General features: G+C 31.1%; 1 protein-coding gene across 1 annotated transcript; it reads left to right on the top strand.

The window, feature by feature from the left end:
- Positions 1-6,683: 6,683 nt before the first annotated feature.
- On the top strand, positions 6,684-8,981 carry LOC133200642 (uncharacterized). Its single transcript, XM_061336423.1, has 7 exons — positions 6,684-6,804; positions 7,053-7,281; positions 7,387-7,494; positions 7,833-8,013; positions 8,142-8,233; positions 8,369-8,410; positions 8,541-8,981. The coding sequence occupies exons 1-7, from the start codon at positions 6,739-6,741 to the stop codon at positions 8,648-8,650; spliced, it is 828 nt and encodes a 275-aa protein (XP_061192407.1). The 5' UTR covers positions 6,684-6,738; the 3' UTR covers positions 8,651-8,981.
- The last annotated feature ends 12,535 nt before the right edge of the window (positions 8,982-21,516 follow it).

The following is a 21,516-nucleotide window of genomic DNA, read 5'->3' as shown; positions in this document are numbered from 1 at the left end:
AACGGGGATACACCTATCATGTACAAACTGATCAGCTTAGTTTCAATTCAAAATATAAAAAAAAAAAAAAAAAAATACCTGTACCGATAAGAAATAAATTTGTTATTGATATTATCCAATTAAAGCATGTCCATATACAAATAGTATTTTTTTTTTTTTGCGAATGTAAATATTTTTTTTTTAAACTTGGAGTGATGTATTCAGATTTAAGTTTTGGAGAAAACATAAAAAAAAATCAAATTAAAAAAAAAACTTCACACAAAAACATAATCATCTTCAACTTATCCATCGAATCAAGTTTATGTAAGCATTAGTGTCACTTTCATTGCTCTTTTCGAAGTGCACTGAGGTAACAAAGTATCATTATCTAAATTATAGGAAGCTTAGGAATCGTATTATTGCGATATGGAATGGAATTTTTGTTTTACCTCACAGGGAGAATCGAGGCTACATTTTATAAAAAAAAGAAAACCATAAAGCCCTTTTGTTTAAAATAAAAGTGCAAGCAAGTGTTGCAAGTACTTTTTTGTTTTTTTTAAATGTGCTTTGAACAACTTTGTCTTAAATGACATGAAGAATAAAGAAAAAAAAAACTGACTCTAATTTTTTCCTAAATAATAACAAATACAAACAGCTGTTCAGGTCATGTAGAGTAAATGAATTCCAGTGCAAAATACTGAATGTTAGTTTGTCTTTCTTTACTCTTTTGTCTGTGTACCAGAATAATAATTGTAAAATAATAATAGAAAAACAAACTTTTTTTTTATTCTAACCAAATCTTGCTTCCCAGACCTCCCCTAATAGCTGAAGATAAAAAGTCTATAACGTAATGATCTTATCTTAATATGCTTTACTTTGTCCGCGGGGAGTAGTGGTTATAGCATTTGCTCTAGAGTCGCGGCGAAGGAGGGGATCCTTACGTCGAGGATTTAAATCCACTGTTTAAAGTGGTGATCGTTCCCTCGGATGAGACAGTAAAAAGTATACATGAAATCACAGGACCAATAAAGGCACCTTGTTCTTTGACATTTTTATGTTTTTTTTTCTTAATTTAAGGTTCACTTGAGGATTTTTTTAGTCCTGTGAAGTTCTGAAAATGCAGAACAATATAATATTTTCACTCGGAGCTTTGGTCATTGCATATCTAGTGAAAATGAGGTAATTTTCTTGCTATTGAATGTTCCAAAATTTATAGATTTTAATATCTTAGCACGGTTTTTATCTAAGGAAGAGATTCAAAGCATAGCGTGAAGGGGATAACATACAGAGAATGAATCAAAATCACATAATACGATACAATATTAAGCAAAACATTTGTTACCGTAAGCGAAATGCTAGAAGAAATATTGTTTCTTAACTCAAAACAAGAGAGCATATATGTATGTTCATATCCTTTGGATACAAATTTATACAAAAGTATATATATATATAAAAATCCATGAAATTGAGAGCAACATAAAAATATGGACTGATAATAAATTAAAGTTGAAATATTTGATTCATGTAATCACGTGAAGGTGCAGTTAAATTGTTAACAATTCCTGCAATAATTTAAATGTAAGTTTTACAAAGATATCCAGTATCATTTATATCAGTTTTGCTTTTTTTTTTTTTTACATATTGATACTGAATGCGTTTTGGAACTTAAATTGGTGACCTATAACTAGGTTTTCTTTGTGAAATGATTTGAATTGAAAAAGTAAAAGAAAATCATGATAAGCATTTAATAGATGTTTCCGTAATTTAAATCCTCCATTGGAGCCACTTGGGATCGTTACGGAGAATCCCCATATTCAATTCTCAGTGACTGGGTGCTCTTGATGACTCATACTAGTGCAAATTATAATTGTGTTCGAAATTTCTTCTCAAAAGTCTGATTTCGACAATCGGGAATTAATCTTGGATGGGGACCAAGACATAGCAATTAACAATTGTCTAATTTTGCAAGTATAAAGCTCACTGTGAACAAGGTTAAAAGTGTAGTTGGATAAAGGAAGATCGAGTGATAAAAACAAGTGTTCAAATTACTACAATCCATTAATCAAAATCAAGGACAAATGAGCTGGTATTAAAAAAGAAATCAAGCAAGTTTACTCCAAACTGTTTTGAGCAGTTTCAAAAGATTGGTATATTTTGCGCTTATGTCAGAAGATATAAAAATATTTTCTATAAATAATAAGGCTGCATAAAGGAGACAGGACCTAATCTACATGTATATAGGAAAAGTTTACTGTGACATCACACAAAAACAGCAAATCCTCAAAATACCAGAAATTGAATTAATTTGCTATTATAAACTGTATAAGTGTAATGAACTACATGAAAACTTACCACTGGAATCATTTTTGGCGCTAGTTATATCCTGCACAGCAAGGCATAAGCATAGACGTAAAAGTCACAGATCACAATGCACTTGTCGACATGACGTCATCATGGTAAAATATGCTGCATTTTATGTGGAGTGAGTGGCTGATCAAGTAATTTTTTTACGATGAAAATGTAATTTATTATTAAACAGAATATTATTTACAGTAAGTTGTTATATAGATCATTAATACCAACATTAGGCCTTTGTTTAGTGCCATTATTTAATAATTTTTGGGAGAATGTATTGAATTTATTTTACCGTGTTTTTCTGTACAGGATTGTCATGTGTTGCAAGTAGGCGTCTTATTAAATCGCCTTTTTGCAAGTGCATACCCTTAATAAATATTGACCAGTTTTTTTTAATACGCATAAACTAAATATTCCTTAAATTGAAAAGTGCTGCTGCTTTCCCGAATTCGAGAGCGTTACTTAATAAGTGCATGCAATACTTAGTAAATGTCACAAACATTTCATCTTGAGTCTAATTTCTTGAAATTTAAACTAATAAAATGCAAATTCTATTTTAAGTAGCAGCATTTTCCAGAATCCACAAGATATGTAGAAATAATTTCTCTTTTAAACTTTTAATTTGAACTAGCGTATGTCCTTGCGATATTGAAAATTATTTATAAACTCCATGCAGTTAACATTATATGCATTTATCACGTACCTGTCAAATAAGGTGAAAAACTAGATTCAATACAGAGTGGGGTATACTATGTTATTTCAATTAATACTAAAGTCATGGGATAATATACGAGCTTTACAAAAATAAATTCAGTTTGAAAAGGTATCTTTTATGCACACCTACATTGCATATTCTGTTGATTTCTTCATAGTATGCCTTAACAGTGGTAAGTATGCACAAATATCAATTATAATGTTTAAATCAGCATTTCTTAATCAGTCTATAGGCCTAAGAAAACCGGAAAGAAAGCATATATTTCCCATGCACTGGAAACAACTGGTTGAGTCTTACATAATGTCCATGTATTTATTACGTTTTTCTTTGACTGACCTACATAAGTACGTATCTGAGATACAACGTTTTATAATGTAAAGGTGTGAAATATGAATAAGAAATATTTATTGACACAGGATAGTTATTCTTAGCCTTACTCAAGTAAAGCCATTTTCTGACTTAAATTAAGATAATCATACTCTCAAATTATATAGATGCTTCTTAATTGTGTGCAACGCAATACTTCATCTGTAAGAACAGAGTTGCGTAAACGATATTTTATTCCATTCTTCGGATTTTTACTGAATTGTTCCATTTTCATGTTAATTTTTTTCTTTAGTTTATTAAGCCGTGGCTTCAATAGAAATGAAAACAAATGTTAATCCTGTCAGTGGCAACACAAAGAGAAACTAAATCCAGCTGACGTTTAAGAAAGAACTATTTTGCATAAAAAGGCACATCCTGTTTACTCATTACGATCATGTTTGTTCCATTTGAAAAACAAATAATCAATGTACATTTACTTTTCGTTGTGTATTTACCCATTTATTAAGATTTTTTTGCTTTATGCAAAAATATTTGCATCTTTGCCCTTTCTGATTCCATAGAGAATGCTGGTACTATCTATGCAAAAATTCATTTGCTTAAATTTCTCTATTTTTGTGCATCGCGATAGTGATTTAAACCTTGATAAACAATAAGAATTTAATGTTTATCATTTAAATACATAAATTAATGTAATTATGCCACTTACCAGGAAAAAAAAATATAAGCATGTAAGACGGACTTCTCCTATTCTCGCTTTCCTATGTTTTGATTTGTATATTTATTTATTTATTTATTTATTTTTGGCAAAAAAAAAAAATAATAATTGCTCGAGATTTTTTCCCTGTTATGTTCTACATTATTTGAATTCATGAAAATTAATGAAAATAGATAAATAACTAGATAAGGTCTTGTAAGAACATTGAGAAGGTCTTCCGTCCGATATTTGATCAGACGAGATACGATTTTGACATTGACATTGAGATATTAAGATTACCAGACTTAAAGAAACAAAAATTTAGCGCGTTTCCTCTAAAGACTTCTTATAACGTTACATGATATAAACGAATAACTAGCTACAGAGATATTTCTAATGAACATGTTTATTTTACCGATGTATACTAAACATTGATTATTTAACAATTGTACATTAAAATCCTTCGGTCCCTCTGAACCCCTGATTTGAGGTGTCAGCATCTTTTTCTTGATATCAACCGAAAGGTATCATGATTTGGAACATTTTTAGTTTAACAAATTTATTTTTGTTTCCGAGAATTGAAGTGGAGAATATTTAAAGGCAAGGCCTTCAAAACCTTAATGGGACCAATTTACAAGAATTGATAGGATGCATAATGTTGAGAGCATTATTCTGAACATCTTTTGTTCAATATTACTTATCAAAAAATTCCCCCTTTTCGGGATATAAAGCGTCAAAGATTTAGCATTCTGGCCACTTATGGTCCATTATTATGAAATATATCATCAAAAGTTGTAGATTGTTAAGAAGAACATATTTGCCCCAGTAATTTATAACAAAATATTTATCGTGAAAGAGTTAACGATGAAAGATTTATGGCCCCTTTGAGTTCCTAATTAGAGGGGTCAGCCTCTTTTTTTTTATATCATTTGAAAAGTCTTGTGATATTAAAGACATTATGTTCAACAACTATTCAGAAGTTTCTTTTCGATTTCGAGATATATAGAGAAGAAATATTTAGGGGCCAGCCCTTCGAGTCCTTAAAGGTGCCGTTTTGCAAAAATCGAAAGGGTGCATACTATTAAGAACATTATTCTGAAAATTTTAAATCAATATTACTTTTCAAAATATATCCCCTTTCACAGATATAAAGCGTCATAAATTTAGCATTCCGGTCCCTTTAGGCCCCTTATTACGTAATTATTACAAAACTTTTCCCCCATGGGTACCAATTGCGCCCCCTTATTAGCAGACCTATTTTTGTATTCATATGAAGCAGAATTTATTCAAAAACTTCTACATGAGGAGAAGAAAACACTTGCTGTGACCTTCAACTCGACATATATCGACGACGTATTATCATTTGACAATAGTTACTTTCATTCGTATGTCGACTCGATATATCACAGTGAGCTTGAAAGTAAAGATACCACATATTCTGACACATCTGTTTCATATTTAGATAATACTAGAAAAAGACATTAATGGTAACCTAACAAGAAAGCTTAATGACAAACGTGATGACTTCAACTATTCAATCGTCAACTTCCCTTACTTTTGTAGCAATATTCCCTTATCACCTGCATATGGGGTTCATGTCTCTCAGTTGATTCAATACACAAGAGCATGCTCCAGGCATGAACAATTTCTAAAACAAGGCAAGCTATTCACAAACTAGTTGACGAAACAAGGATATCAACAGTCTCGTTTGAAGTCATCTTTTCGCAAGTTTTTCGGTCGATTCAATGACCTTGTCTGCACAAACAACCTATCATTGAGTCAAATGCTGACCGACGTTTTTCATACTTATTGTTAGCTCATTATTTATACACTGATCTGTCTACGGATTTTTCCGGTGTTTGATTCCTGATCATGACAAGGAGCACACGGTAGGTGTGACTGGTCGGCGGGGGATGCTCACTCCTACATGGCACCTGATCCCACTTCGAAATTTTTAGGTCCGTGTTTGCTCTGCTCCAAATTTTTATCGTTTCATTGGACTTTCGAGATTGAATACTGTTCGTTATCTTCATATTACATTTCATAATCCATGTTTACGAGCATTTTTGCTTCAGTAATTTATAACAAAATATTGATCACTGAAGAGTTATATATGAAAGACTTTTGGGCCGTCAGAGTCCCTAATTTGAGAGATCAGCACCCTGTTAATGTTCTGTGGATATATTTGAAAAAGATTCTTTTAATTTAGACATTTCAACTGAAATATTGATAAATAGCTGATTGTATATATCAAATATGAATCACACTGTTAAGGGTTTTCTAATTTTAATGTAAAGGATATGTGTTTTCATGGATTTTAAAAACATGTTCTATTATACAGGTACACAAAATCTATTTTTAAATGTTGAGATAATGGAAATACCCGACAAGACACAGAATACGTATGACACTTTTGCCGACACCAGATATGTTTGGTTTATATAACCTTTCCTACATGATGAGCTAGTCAAATAAAAGCAATCTATTCTTTAAACCACAGATTTTAATGGAATACGCTTGATGATCTTAAAAGTAAGGTTGCACTCTACTATTTACATAATTATATGTAGCTAGTTAATTAATTGTCATTTTTTCTCAAATATTCATTTAAAGGGCAATGTGATAATTATTTCATTTTCCCAGGGGATTCTTCTTCACAATTCAAAGGATGGAAATGGATTGCACACTATTTATTACAATGGTAACTGCGTTTGTTCTGCTTACAGTATCAACGGTAAGATTGCATTCAATTATATTATAGCTATTAATCAGGTATAAATTTTGTCTCTATTGAAAAAATACAGTTGTATTTTACATATAGCTTGCATTGGATATCGTTACTTGCAAAATCAAGTAAATATATAGAAATTAATTATAAAATTTATTTTATTTAACGGCAACTTTTTCGATAAGCAAAAGTATTTCGACGTTTCTTCATTGATCATATATCACTAATATATTATAGGAATATGTATATTATAGGAATATGTGTATTTACTTGATGACAAAGAATGCAAAGAATCAAAACAAACTGCAGTACATGTAGACACTTGCCCAAAATCAGCTGAGGACTGGAAAGAAGCAGCATCAAGGAAAGGCTGCCAAAACATTAAGTTTTCTGAAAATTGTACCTCATTTGAATACCACTGTGTTATAAATGCTTGGATCAATGAAACGGTAGAAGTGTGTGCACCGATTCGAAATATAATTGGTAAGAGCCGCTGTATGAAATCACTTGACTTTGTCAATTTATACTAATAATGATAATATATCATTTTTTTATGCAACAACTTAATTGTACTTTGAATGTTACCAGGAAATGTGTGCGCAGAATTCAGTTTCGGTGGATCCAGAATACAGAGCAACTATAATGCAACATGTCAAAGTTGTCCAGAAGTTTATTTATCTAACAAGAGCTATAATTGTAAGTATTACTTTGAAATTATGTACGAAGTTCTTTGCAATTTCATTGCATTTATGGTAGTATTGTCCCAAAAATGAAAATAAAAAAAAGAAAAGAAAAATGAATAGTACCATCGAAAGAGGAAAACTATTTCAGTATAACATCTTCCGCTTAGCACACATGTATTTTAATAGGTTTTTATAAAGTCTCTGAATCCCTGTTTATATAAAATATCACTACTGGATTATTGAATATTAATAATATCACCCCATGACCCATTTAATGATAAGAAAAACAGGATAAACTGTAGTCAAAAACTAAAACTCTGAATTCAATTTTTACTTCTCTATTACGTGTAGATTCTGAGTGCTACGACTTAGTTTACACAGCACGTAACAGAAGCAGATATTTAGCCATTACTACGCCATCCACTGTGGAAACCACTATTAAAACAGAAAGTATAAAACCAACAGCATCATTGAATCAGAAACTGAAGTCAAACCATCAAGAACGAAGCTGGGAGCTGGATACCAAGCTTATGTAATTGATTATGTTTTTCTGTTTATATAGAGGACATCCTCTACATTAAAACCAAAAAGAAAAGAAAACATATTATAAGATTTCTTTCAAATATCAAACAAAGAAAATATATATTTTAAATTTTGCAGCATCCCTATCAGCTTTGGTATTGTTGCAGTTATAGTTTTTATTCTCATATGTTTGGCACATTGTTCAACGAAAGAACATTTCTTTATAAGAGGTATGTACAGATTTTACGTTGCTCCTTTAAATGCATTATATACATGTATGTATTTCATTTTCGAAAGAAATTGTATGAAACATAATGATTATAATTCAGTTTGTTTAAAATTAACCTTGCTTTGTAAATTTTCAGATTTCATGTTACAGAGGTGTAGCTTTAGGGCAAAACAAAAACGTAAGATTTGCTGACTGCTCTTTTTCAAACATTATTTGTCAATATCATGTGATGGAATTGATTGAATTCCTTTCTCATTCATAAATATAAATGTCAAAGCTTTTTGAATTGTGTGATTTAATTTTTTCAGGATCCAACCCAAAAGAAAGCACGAATAAGGACATTGAAAACACACCACTAAAAGAAGAACCTACAGAACATTGTTTGATTTACGTAGAAGCGTCGTCAAAAGACCAATAACTTAGTGTCACATGCAATGTCTGATCCACATGTTGTATGTCCACATCTGTTATTGATAAAGATTCGATAAAATGGCAGCTAATGATGTGTTGTGTTGCATTTATTATCTACATGAACACACTGTTATATACCATATTTACACTCAAATATCTAAATGACTAGTATTTGTATTTTTTAATTGTGCCGAACTATATTCAATAAAAAATATGACCTTTTGTATTATATTGGTATTTCAACTTTCTTCATGCTATCGTATAGTGGGTTTGTTAAGCGGAAGTAAAGCTTGACGTTTTACTTTCTAAAAGATGTGCAAATGATTTTGTGAAACTTTTTTGACATTGTAAAACAATTGAAATTTATCTCTGTGTGAGTTTAATAAACCTCTGAAAACCGATTTTGTCAAGAGTTTGTGTAGAAAGCAATGGTAGATAAAAGTTATTTTGTTTAAAATCAAACATATCTCTTTTTTTGTTTATTCATTACTCATAAGCAAGAATGGAAATTAGCGATTGAAATTTTATCAGCGGGCTACTTCAAAACAGTTTAAATAAGCTTATGTCGGTACATAGCTAAACGTTCCCGCTATGCAGTATGAGAAACATTATCTTATCCTCAAATACATGTAAAACTCTATAACAGGAACTGGATAAAATAAAAACATCTTTTGGAAGAAAAAGTTGCTTATCTATAATTAAACTTCATAAAACTACTTGAAAAGGTATTTTGCATAGCGTCAACCAGCGGTTATTCTTTAACCACTCGCATCAAATGTAGTAAACTGAGTTAACAGATTCTTTTCTAAACGTTCCATAATCAGAAGTTAATATATTATTTTTTCTATCAAAATTATAGGTACTTATACTTTTTTGTCTTTCAATTGATTAAATTATAAAACAGACACTTCTTCTTTTTTTTTTTTTTTTGAAATTTAAGCAGGATAGGCTTTAGCTGATGAAATTGTATATACAAGGATATAGATGACTGCTTTTGTTTTCTATAATATTTAAATTCAAATGCATACATAATTGATAGAAAATCGATTCACTTTTCCGTATCAGTAATAAATTTTGAGAGTCATAAGCAGATAACAAGTATTGATCATGATTCACTACTCGTTTCACTTTCTTTTCACTTAACAAATCTATTTAAACTAGGGATGTCAATTTTGGCAATTCATGTTCGAATATTCAATGAAAGTATTCGAATATATTCGAATATTCGATAAATAAAATATGGTTTATTTTAAATGTACACCATCATACTTTCATGGCAGGTTTTTTTTCGGCATTTGGAAGTAAAATTGGATGTAGACTGCTGTAGGTACACAATAATTGAAATATATGGAGATAACAAACAGTATTTATTCTACATTTCATATTTTTCAATATATATAATAAATAATTGACATAAATGTATACAACCGAAATAGAATTTTAACAAATTATACATGCTCAAACTGACGAACCAGTCGTCCAGACATGCAGGGACTTACAATTATCTGCTTAATAACCTTTGATAAAATGTTTGGAAAATATAAGCAAACACTTCCATAAACGATTTTCCTAGGTCATTAATTTCCCGATAATGATTTTAAAATTTTAATTAATTAATATTCAATCCGAGATAAACAAGTAACTGATGCATTATTTTGAAATTGAGCCCTTTACAATATTACAGACTGATTCTATCAAAGATGTAATTCAATGATCAATAAAATTTATTTTCCTAAGTACACTCTTCGACTCTTAGACTTTCAAGAAGGGTTTCATTTCGTTGTCCTCGATTCTAGTTCCGATGATATAAAACTATTGAAATTACTTTTTGTATTATACATTAATAATTCTTGTGTATTTCTTTTATACCTTACTCAAAATGAAATGATTTTAAAGATTGATAAGATAAGAAAGTAGCGAAAGAAATCAGGGGATCGCTAGTAAATAAAACGGAGATAATTCCAGCTCTGTTCTAATTAAAATTTGTTACCTTTTTTATGAAATCTGAAAACCACAGAATATTCGAATCTTGAATTTATAACTAAGTATTAACTCATCGAATGAATATTCGAATGTTTGAATATTCGTTGACATCCCTTATTTAAATTCAAGCACAGCTGCAAACTTTATGAAAAAAAAGAACTTTGATTATTATTATACTTTTATAAAAGCAGTATAAGTAATGCCATACTATATGATGTAGGGTTTTCAGGAATGCCCTGATTCATAGTCAGTTGTAGGTCTTTTTAAAAGCCTGTTTATCATTTTCTGAGACACTTTGTCCTTCTTGGCCATAAAACAAGATACCTTAGATGTTTTGAACATGATTAAATAGAATTATGTGAAAACAGTTTCTTTTTCGGAAAAAAGGAAATATGAGGCAGATAAGGTAACAAGTTGGAATTGTAGAGCTTTAGATTGCATTAACTAACTTTATGTTGGTAGTATTATTTTTTTTTTAAGAAAGTTGTCAGCTGTTAATAAAATAATGTACAGTTTGGTACAATTCTGTACTAAACAAAAGCGAGTTTTGTGTTAACATGTTTGCTTAAGATTGATTGTGTAGAGATAATAATAGCATTAGGTGAAAGATTTATTTGTCTTTCAATAAAGGTGACGAGGGAAAATCAAGATTTATATATATATATATATATATATATATATATATATATATATATATATATATATATATATATATATATATATATATATATATATATATATATATATATTTCTAATTAAAAAAAATAATTACATGCACACAATATTGGCAATTGTTTACCACAATCTTGAAAAACTACTTTTATCTTTATAAATACTAGTCAATCGTGTTCCATCAGATTTCTCTTTATGTGCAGCAAACACACTGGAAGTATTGCATAAACAAAACTAGTCCCCTATTGCCAAGTGAAATCTGGTTCCCCTTAAAATTGAAGAAAAGGCTAAAATTCCATCAAAAAGCGGAACAAAATATGAATTTGATCTACTACTCAACAAGGTTCACTCACATACTAGCTCAATATCTACAAGCGCTTGGAGAAAAGTGCAAAGAATCCAAGTGGGAAATCCGAATATGTTTTAAAAAAAAGAACCATACAATCATCAAAAATCATCGAAGTGCAAACTTGATAAGTAACTCATCAAGTTATACTCACATTCCAAAATCATATCAGTTTCTTCCGCGCTTAGAAAATGTGCAAAAAAGAAAGTGGGAGAGACTGACAGCTGCAAAGACAGAAGGACAGACAGACAGCCAGACAGATAGATAGACGTGGAGGAAATCTATAGTCCCCTCCGGTTTCACCGATGAGGAATTATGAAAGAATTATAAAATAATGTTAAAAAGGGATTTCATATAAAATCTATTCTAAGTTTATGAGAACGTGTATGTATGGTTATCTACTGTCATGAAATAGTGATTGTATTGTAATTTTTTTTTAGTATATATACCAATTTAATTTTGTTTTGACGTAGTGTAGTTCAAAATACCTTCATCCTACTTATTTATTGTGCATGAAATTCTCTTTATCCAGAAATTAATTGCGTTTTGAATAATGTAAACTTATTCCTACACATTCAATCAATTTCGAAAATAATTTTTAAATGGTAAACAACATAACAAAATACAAAAAAAAAACAAAAAAAAAAAAAACAGCCTTGCAAGTCTTATGACACGAACTGGGTGGTGTTTAAATATGCGATGCATCATTTAAATACCCTTTGTACTATATAATTCCTCTTAAATGAGATAGTTTAGACTGTTTGTAACCTAGATCGTAGCGTAGTGTAACACCTAAAAAAAGATCATCGTAGGCCAACAATATTTTCTTTTAATATGAAGTATTAAACGAAATGTGATCAGGATGCATGCTTTTGCCTTTAATCATATAATATAACGAAGTATCTACTCAAGTATTAACCTTGGATTTTGGTAGTTTTGATTTTTTTTATTATAAGTGGTCGAATAAAATTCTTGATAAACTACATTTCGATACCAAGAGCCTGGATCATATCCTTTGTTTAATCAAAATAAAGTATGGCTTGAACATCGGAACAATGTTCTACTTAATAAAGGTCTTCAAAGAATAGAAATATATATCCAAGGTCTATTTTTCATTTTATATTCCTAACGCTCAAGTTTATATAATATACCTTTACGCATATATGTCATCAGAATCAATGACATAAATAAAGCAAATTTATCGAAAATAAATGGACCTTGCGTTAACGTTGTAATTACATCATCTTGCAATATAATAAATTCCTTACTGAATAATAAAGGTGAACTTGATCTTAATGTATTGGCTAAGATTACGCCACTTACAAGATAGCAATTTTTTTCAGAGGTAGAGGCATGAGGAAATCAATTATTAAAAAGTTATTTGACGATTTACATACACATTTATGAAACTCATAAGCAAGAGTTAATATTCATGCAATTCTATCTGAGTTAATACCATGTAAATCTAAATAAAGCCTGATAAGATTTATAGATAGAGACCACAACGTTCTAGATTGTATTTAAAAAAATATTTTTTTAGTAACTATTCATCTTGTATTTTTAATGTATATTTGCATTTTATTGACGTTCTAAGCCTTACTGCAAAAATAAATATTGGTATGGTTTCAAGATAATAAAATTAACATAACGGTTATTAAGTAAATATACTCTGTGTAATCTGAAACTGTATAATAATAAAATAAAATAACAGAAATACCATTATCATGTTCAAACTGATCAACTTAGTTTCGATTCAAAAGTTAAGAAAAGAAATTAAAAAAGGTCTTTGTTCTAATATGACACATCATTCTGTTTGTACTTTTAACAGAAAATGCATGTTCATGTGCAAAATAGCATGTAAATATTAAATGTTTTTTAACAAGGGAAAAGTGTCAAGTCTTAAATTTTGAAGAAAATCAAAGACATGGAACTTTCAAGCAAAACAAAATGCCTTTAGATATAATGATAATAATAACCCATTCACATCTGTAGTTTTTGTTTTAGATTTATGTAATAAATGACACTTTTATTGCTCTATTCATGTGCTTATAGCTCATACAAATTGTTATCTAAATGATAAGCGCTAAAGATAGGTTGTATTGGTATATAAAATATAATTTCTGTTTTACCTCTCCAAAAGTATAAAATTCTAATCTAATTTTCTGATATTTTTTCCCCAAGCATTAACACTTTTTTACATCAATTCGCTATATTTTTTTTAAAGGAGTAAAATGTGGAAATGTGCGGTTAAATGTGGAAATACCCTTTCATGTCCAGGTTACGAATGACTAATACAGATCATAGTACAAGCAAGTACCAGGTATTTTTGTCACTGTCTTCAATACACTGTACATTGCAAAAAATATGACGATATAAAAGATACGGTTTAAAATCTTATTTTGTAGCCTAAGTCTTGTTTAACATTTAAGAATAAAACTCGCTTCAAATTTACATTTTCTCATGCTTCCTGAAATGCGTGCCTTACATTTTTTTAGTATGTAACAAAAATGATTTTTAGGATAAATGTGTAATCTTATTAATCATCTTAAAGATTTATAAATTCTCATCCAACAATTGTATTTTATAGATTAAATTTATAAAAAAAAAAGGACAAATCGTTGCAAATGACATAAAATCGATATAACGTCGACATTCAATTCACATTATGTCCTCGTTTGCAGGTCGGCTGATATGTTTCTAGTCTGCAAAATCGTGATATGATGGACATAACTTAAATACGCATTGTTGATAAGTAGATTATGATGTTATGTTAATTTTTTAAGAGTATATTGCTATGGCTTGAAACTAAATGACTGAATACCAAATATGTACAACGATTTGAGAATTCATGTTTGCAATTATTTTTCTTCTAAATAATTTTTTTTACGATTCATTTCACAGAGTGGCAATCTATTCCATCAATGCATTGAATTCTCCTTGGATGCATAATTATGACATAAATAGCACCTTGCTTTTGGTTTTAAAATTCAATAACAAACAAATAATAATACACTTTGAAAGAAAAACGAAATACAACAACGGTTTTCTGAGTGAGGCGTTACCAGCCGCTTGATGTTGTGTGATCTCTCATTCACTATAGCTTACATAACATTCATGGTTTTACAATAAGCAAACATTTATAGCTTTATTTCTCTCTCTGTAAAAGTGTAAACGTTTCATTAAACGGAATATTGATTCATACATTTGATGAAGTTACGAGTTCATTTTTGTCACTTAAATCATTTTCAGCCTACCCGTAACCTATGGATAGTAAAGAAAAGGGGAAAAGGAAATGAAAAGAAAAGAAAAAAATGTAGAAAGCAAAGTAAAGAAGTTAAAAAAAAATAGAAGGAAAAGAAAACTAAAAGAAAATAAGGTGATGCCTGCCTTACATTTATAATTTACTTTTCTGCTATAAACTTCCGTAAATTTGCTTTTGATTTCTTGATCTGTCAAATAATCGGAAAAAATAATGTTTAAGCATGTTGTTTCTTGATAATACATCTTTTGTAAGTTTAAAACTGTCTGAAAATCAATAGATTTACAGCATTTTACACTGTATTTAAACCTGCAGCAAAATGAAAATGGGCATATATGGTATACTTTTTTTGTAACTGATATCTATAAGTGAGCAAGACTTTAAAAAAGGTATAAAACATTAAGAAATATAAAACACTTTTCCCTTCAGAATAGTAAGTTTACATGCCATATTGGTGAAATGTGATCAACATGAGATCAATAATCAACTCGTTGCCATGCTTTTGACAACTAAATATATGGCAGGAATCTATTATTGCACATTTTCGCGAAAAGTACTTCTAGTGATTCATATTCTTTTTCATTTTAAGTTGCTGAAATAAGTGTAAAACGGTAGCAAACTCATGATCACTATCTTCCGTCTAGGATTCATATTAAGTTCTTGCGTAAAATAAGGAATCTACAATCAGTAAATATAATATGTCTCACTGTAACATCTTGCATAATGTACTATGAAGATAACGATCAGAAATCAACCCTCAAAGGTCCATTGGAACGATAAAAATGGGAGCAAAGGAAACAAGAACCTCTAAAACATTAGAAGTGGGGTTAGGTGCCATAGAGGAGTAAGCATCCACTGTCAATCGGTCACCCCCCCCCCCTCCCCCCTTGTGGTTCTTGTCATGATGGGGCAAGTGGAAAAAATAGACTTTTCCATTTGTATCGAACATAGAATTTACAAAATATTTACTTAAAAGGAGACTGTTGATCTCCTAGTATCATCAACCTATCTGGCGCCTCCTTTCAGAGACGTTAAGTGAATAAATCATTTTGAAAGAATGTTTTTTGGAAATAAAATCGATTAATTACAATTAGGGGTTTTATGGAAATTATAATGATACATGAAGTTGAATGTTATTCAAAAGAAAAAAAAAACATTGTTGAAATTCGAAAAAAAGTTTATCAATAAATGTACAACGTCTGGTGTTGACAAATGAAAGATGAAGACAAAATAGAGCTGTCCAGGATCTTTGCTGAAAAATCATAAACAGCAATTCAATTTTGAATCACTGACCTGGTGCGTTTTATGATTTTTATGAAGACCTGAATTTGAGCTGGGTGTAGCCTCTTAAAGATCTTGGGAAAGGGCCAGTACACACCCATAGACCATTATCCCATTCATGAATTATCTATATAGTTTTAAAAATGGTTAAATATGTCGGTAGATAGAGATGTATCACAGTATATCAGATGCTACATTCCATTAATCACGATCAAGGACAAGTGAACTGGATTTAACTAAAAATTTTGTCTCGTAGCCAAGTCATAATATTAAAATTAATTTTGCATAGCTTTATTGTGTCCAGTACATAAATAGAATCTAAAAATAAAAACAAGTCAACAGAAAATCAAAAAAAAAAAAAAAAAAAAAAAAAAGAATGAATGTGTTATAATATTATTCAAACAATAAAATCTTACATGAATGACACTAATTGATTACATTTTTTGCATCTTTTTGCACACTACTCTTTATCCCACAGATGTGTGCTCCAAGAACATCAATGTCATCTTATAAGGATAGTGGAATGCGATTTATCACTTTCATAGAGCATTTTACATTAAACACATTCTAAGTTTTATGAATACCAGCTTAAGTTCTAGCTGAAGTAAATGTAAACGACATTTTGTCTTTTTTTTCAAATAACTTCAGTCTATGTACATACATATTTTGGATGTTTTATTTTAATTCTTGTTTAAACATAAAACATGCTCACACTCTTGTATTGTCTAACTAAAACGACAATTTTCAAACCAGATGGAAATCAAAATGTATAGAAGAATAAGTTAAAAGATTTTTTTTTCAGTTGTATATCATTTAATATTGTTGAAAAAATAAATTTATTTTTTTTTATTTATATTTCCTTACAGACAGAAATGCATGTACAGATAGATGAAAAGGAAAAGCATGTATATTTAAACGTAACCAATCAACACAAAGTACACAACCATGTAGATGACAATGTAATTGACAATGTGTCATTTTTGTTATCAATTTAAGGGGGAATTTATTTTGATTTCTTTTATCGATAATTGCAATATATAAATCAACATTCAATATCAGTTTAAGAACCCCAAGTATTTATTTGTTTTATTCCTGGCATAATCTTCGCATCCATGCATATATTTATTTGCCTATACATAAGTCTAAATAATCTTGAACGATAGTTGATGTTTTCATGCACTCTTGTAAACTGATGAGTCAGACTTAAATAACCTTGTTCTGCCTGACCCAGATCTTGTAGATTTAAAGAGCATAGTCATAGGGTATTGACTGAAATATCGGGAACTATGCCCACTCAACAAATTTTTTCATGCTTGTATATTTTAATGCAAATAGATTTTCTCTCCTAAAATGAATGGATTTTCTTGGTATCATTGGTCATAAACATCCTTTCAGCATTAGTAACGGCTATTTATGAAATCAGGTGTACATGTTTTTGATGTCATTAAAAATGGAGAAGGTGAAAATATATTGTGACGTCACAAATGCAAATGCAAAAATATTCTTCGGGATTTACAGTGCAGGCAGTGGCTGAAAGAGCTCTGTAAAAACCAGGGTTCTCTATATATTATTTTCTGAAAAATATATGAAATATGAATAACTATAAATTTCTTATAAATGAATCAGAGGTGACACCACATGTCCCTCCTAGTAACCTTCCTGAGGCAAACGCTGAGGATATTGTGAATAATATTTTAACAAGCATTCTGAGAGTATTGCAATAGCAATACTAGTCCCCTACCGGCAAGTGTGATCTGATTCCCGTTAAGAATTGAAAATGTCATAATTCCGTCAAAAATTAATGAAGCGCAACGAAATGCAAACTTGATCTATAACTAATCAAGGTTAAGTCACATACCAAAAATCAGCTTAAAATCTGAAAGCGTTTAGCAGAAAATTGCGGAAAACCCTTAAAAATTGAAAAGGCCATAATTCCGTCAAAAATCAATGAAGCGAAACAAAATGCAAACTTGGTCTGTAACTCATCAAGATATACTCACATACCAAAAATCAGCTCAACATCTGCAAGTGTTTAGGAAAAAAGTGCAAAAAACCAAGTGGGACAGACTGACAGACAGACAGAGGGACAGACAGACAGAGGGACAGACAGACAGACAGAGGGACAGACAGACAGACAGACGGACGGACAGACTCCGAGGAAACCTATAGTCCCCTCCGGTTTCACCGGTAGGGGACTAATAATAGGTTAAAAATGCAATGCCTGATTTGAAGTTAATGCGTTAACATATAAAATCAATATAAAATTCTGCTAGTGTTTGATATTTTTTTTTGTATGTTATGATCCTGAGTGCTACAATTTAGTCTACGAAACACGTTTAACAAACAAACCTATTGCCATAATTACTCTATCTACTGTGAAAACCACTGCTACAACAGACAGTATGGAAGGCCTAACACCTGCCGGTCAAGAAGAGCAGGTAACAAACTATGATTCATATTCGATTCTGGATACTAAGATGATGTAAATAATTCCTTATTAGTCCCCTACCGGTGAAACCGGAGGGGACTACAGGTTTCCTCGGAGTCTGTCCGTCCGTCTGTCTAGCTGTCTGTCCGTCTGTCCCTCTGTCTGTCTGTCAGTCTGTCCCACTTGGTTTTCCACACTTTTTTTCTAAACGCTTACAGATATTGAGCTGATTTTTGGTATGCGAGTGTATATTGATACGTTACAGATCAAGTTTGAATTTCGTTCCGCTTTATTGATTTTTGAGGGAATTACGGCCTTTTTAATTCTCAAAGGTTTTCTGCACTTTTTTCTAAACGCTTTTTGAGCTAATTTTTGGCATGTAAGTGTATCTTGATGAGTTACAAATTAAGTTTGTATTACGTTTCGCTTCAATGTTTTTTAGACGGAATTACAACATTTTATAAATTTTGGATGGGAACCAGATTACACTTACCGGTAGGGGACAAGTATTGCTAATGCAATACTCTCAGAATGCTTGTTTCTATTAATGTAAAACACATATCCTCGATTTAAAAAAATGCGATTTTAAAGGCAAAAAATTAATATCTTTTTTTTGTTAATATCAATCACATAAAGCATCCACATACTTATTCTAAAAGTTGCAGGATCCCCGTCTGTGCTGGCATTGATTGCCTCTATTAAAGTTCTTATACTTGTACATCGTTCAAGGAGACAATGTATTTATAAAAGGTAGGTGGTGACTTAATTGAGATTTTCTATACAAAGCATTCATTTTTTAGGGAGGGGATTATTAGTCCCCTACCGGTGAAACCGGAGGGGACTATATGTTTCCTCGGAGTCTGTCCGTCCGTCTGTCTGTCTGACTGACTCTCTGTCTGTCTGTCAGTCTGTCCCACTTGGTTTTCCGCACTTTTTTCCTAAATGCTTGCAGATATTGAGCTGATTTTTGGCTTGTGAGTGTATCTTGATGAGTTACAGATCAAGTTTGCATTTCGTTTCGCTTCATTGGTTTTTGACGGAATTATGACCTATTCAATTTTTAAGGGTTTTCCGCAATTTTCTGCTAAACGCTTGCAGATATTGAGCTGATTTTTGGTATGTGACTTAACTTTGAAGATTTATAGATCAAGTTTGCATTTCGTTCCGCTTCATTGATTTTTGACGAAATTATGGCATTTTCAATTTTTAACGGGAACCAGATAACACTTACCGGTAGGGGACTAGTATTGCTAATGCAATACTCTCAGAATGCTTGTTAAAGCTGATTCTATATGTGTTTGTTTTAAAGCAGTTTTTAAAGTTTTACCCTCATATGCATACTATTTTTAGAGATATTACGTCACAATTGGATTATTTGGACAATGGACAATTGGATTAATAAAGGCCATTTGTTGTTTTCATGCAATGCAATACATCACTATTTTGTGATACAGCTTCTTCGGAAGTTATGATTTGGGTAATTTCATAATTAAGTAAACACTAGACAGATTGTTTTTTGTTAAATATACATAGCATAGATCTAGAGAGGGTGGGTGGTAGGGGGGGGGGGGGTGCCTCCCCCCCCCCCCCCCCACACACACACACACCAACAGAGAAACATTTTTTCACCTATATTATATAATATTTTCTTCCCTTTTACTTTATTAACTCATCGGATAAATTTACTCCTTACACTCGTCGTTGTTAACAGGTAATTATACTGGCACTACACAATAACAGACCCGTAGGAAGCAATTTCACTTTGAGGGGGCACAACCATATACTTTCAGTTGAGGGGGCACAATCAACTACCAAAATTCCCTGACAAGCAGAAAAAAGGTCATTTGACATTATTGAGGGGGCACAAGCATATAGCAGCTATGTTTTCTATAGGATTCTATATACATGTATCGGCAAAATTATTTGGGGGGGGGGGCACGTGCCCCCCCCCCCCCCCCCGGTTCCTACGGCCATGAATAATGTTTTTATTCATTCTTTCAATTTCTGAAGGAAATCGAACAAAAGCTTGTTGACTTTGACAACTTTTTAATAAGGAAGGGAAATAATATTGTAGCGGGGTGCTGCTAAAACGCGGATCGGAAAATGGAAAGAAAACATGAAAATGAATTTTAAACATATTTAAATAAAATACAACAATTAAGTTATTTCTTTCGTATCAGAATGATCTACATTGTTCAATAACAAGGTGGTCTTTGTATGCCTCTCTGGACATGCTAGAGATATTAAATTTCAAAGCAAAGTAATGAAAAATGACTTTAGAATCCCTGCATGTTTCACCCCCTCCCCCCCTCCAAAAACAACGGACCTCTCTTTAATTTGGTAAGAAGAGAATATTTTTTTTTAAATAATCCAAGAAAGTATATTTCGAACAGAAATTTTTTTTTTTTTACTTTTAATGATTGAAATTACTGGTTTGTATGAGATATCTCGTTCGCACGACATTTTTTCCTTTTTCTTTTTTTATTTACTTAAATCTGTGCAGCGAATTTTATCACTAAACAGAACTGTACATTTCTTGAATATGAAATTTAATGGCGGAAATGATTCGTAAATTATAATGAATTAAACGTTAGTAAATAATATCATTAGTTTTAAAGTTTTCAATGAAAGCCCTAGCTTAAGGTAATATACACATGGGGGGGGGGGGGGGGCGGTGGGTGGGTTGGGTTGTAGAAATCAAGCAACGTTAAGTTTAATCAAGAGTGAGAAATCCAACTACTCGAGTATAGTTTGAGGCTATCGATATTAAACATGACATTTGCTTTCCACTCCTTGTTTGCCATATGATATGTAACGGGAGAGGAGAAAAATGCGACGAATCAGGCCGAATTCGAATCCAGGCCCTCTGAATCTCAAGGCAGCTCATCTACCAACTGAGCAATC

This window comes from Saccostrea echinata, unplaced genomic scaffold (assembly GCF_033153115.1).
Source record: "Saccostrea echinata isolate AGI-Se365-2 ecotype Australia unplaced genomic scaffold, CSIRO_AGI_Sech_v1 ptg000040l, whole genome shotgun sequence".
Taxonomy (NCBI): domain Eukaryota; kingdom Metazoa; phylum Mollusca; class Bivalvia; order Ostreida; family Ostreidae; genus Saccostrea; species Saccostrea echinata.
Note: the sequence above shows the minus strand (reverse complement) of the source record. Positions and strands in the feature narration are given on the sequence as shown.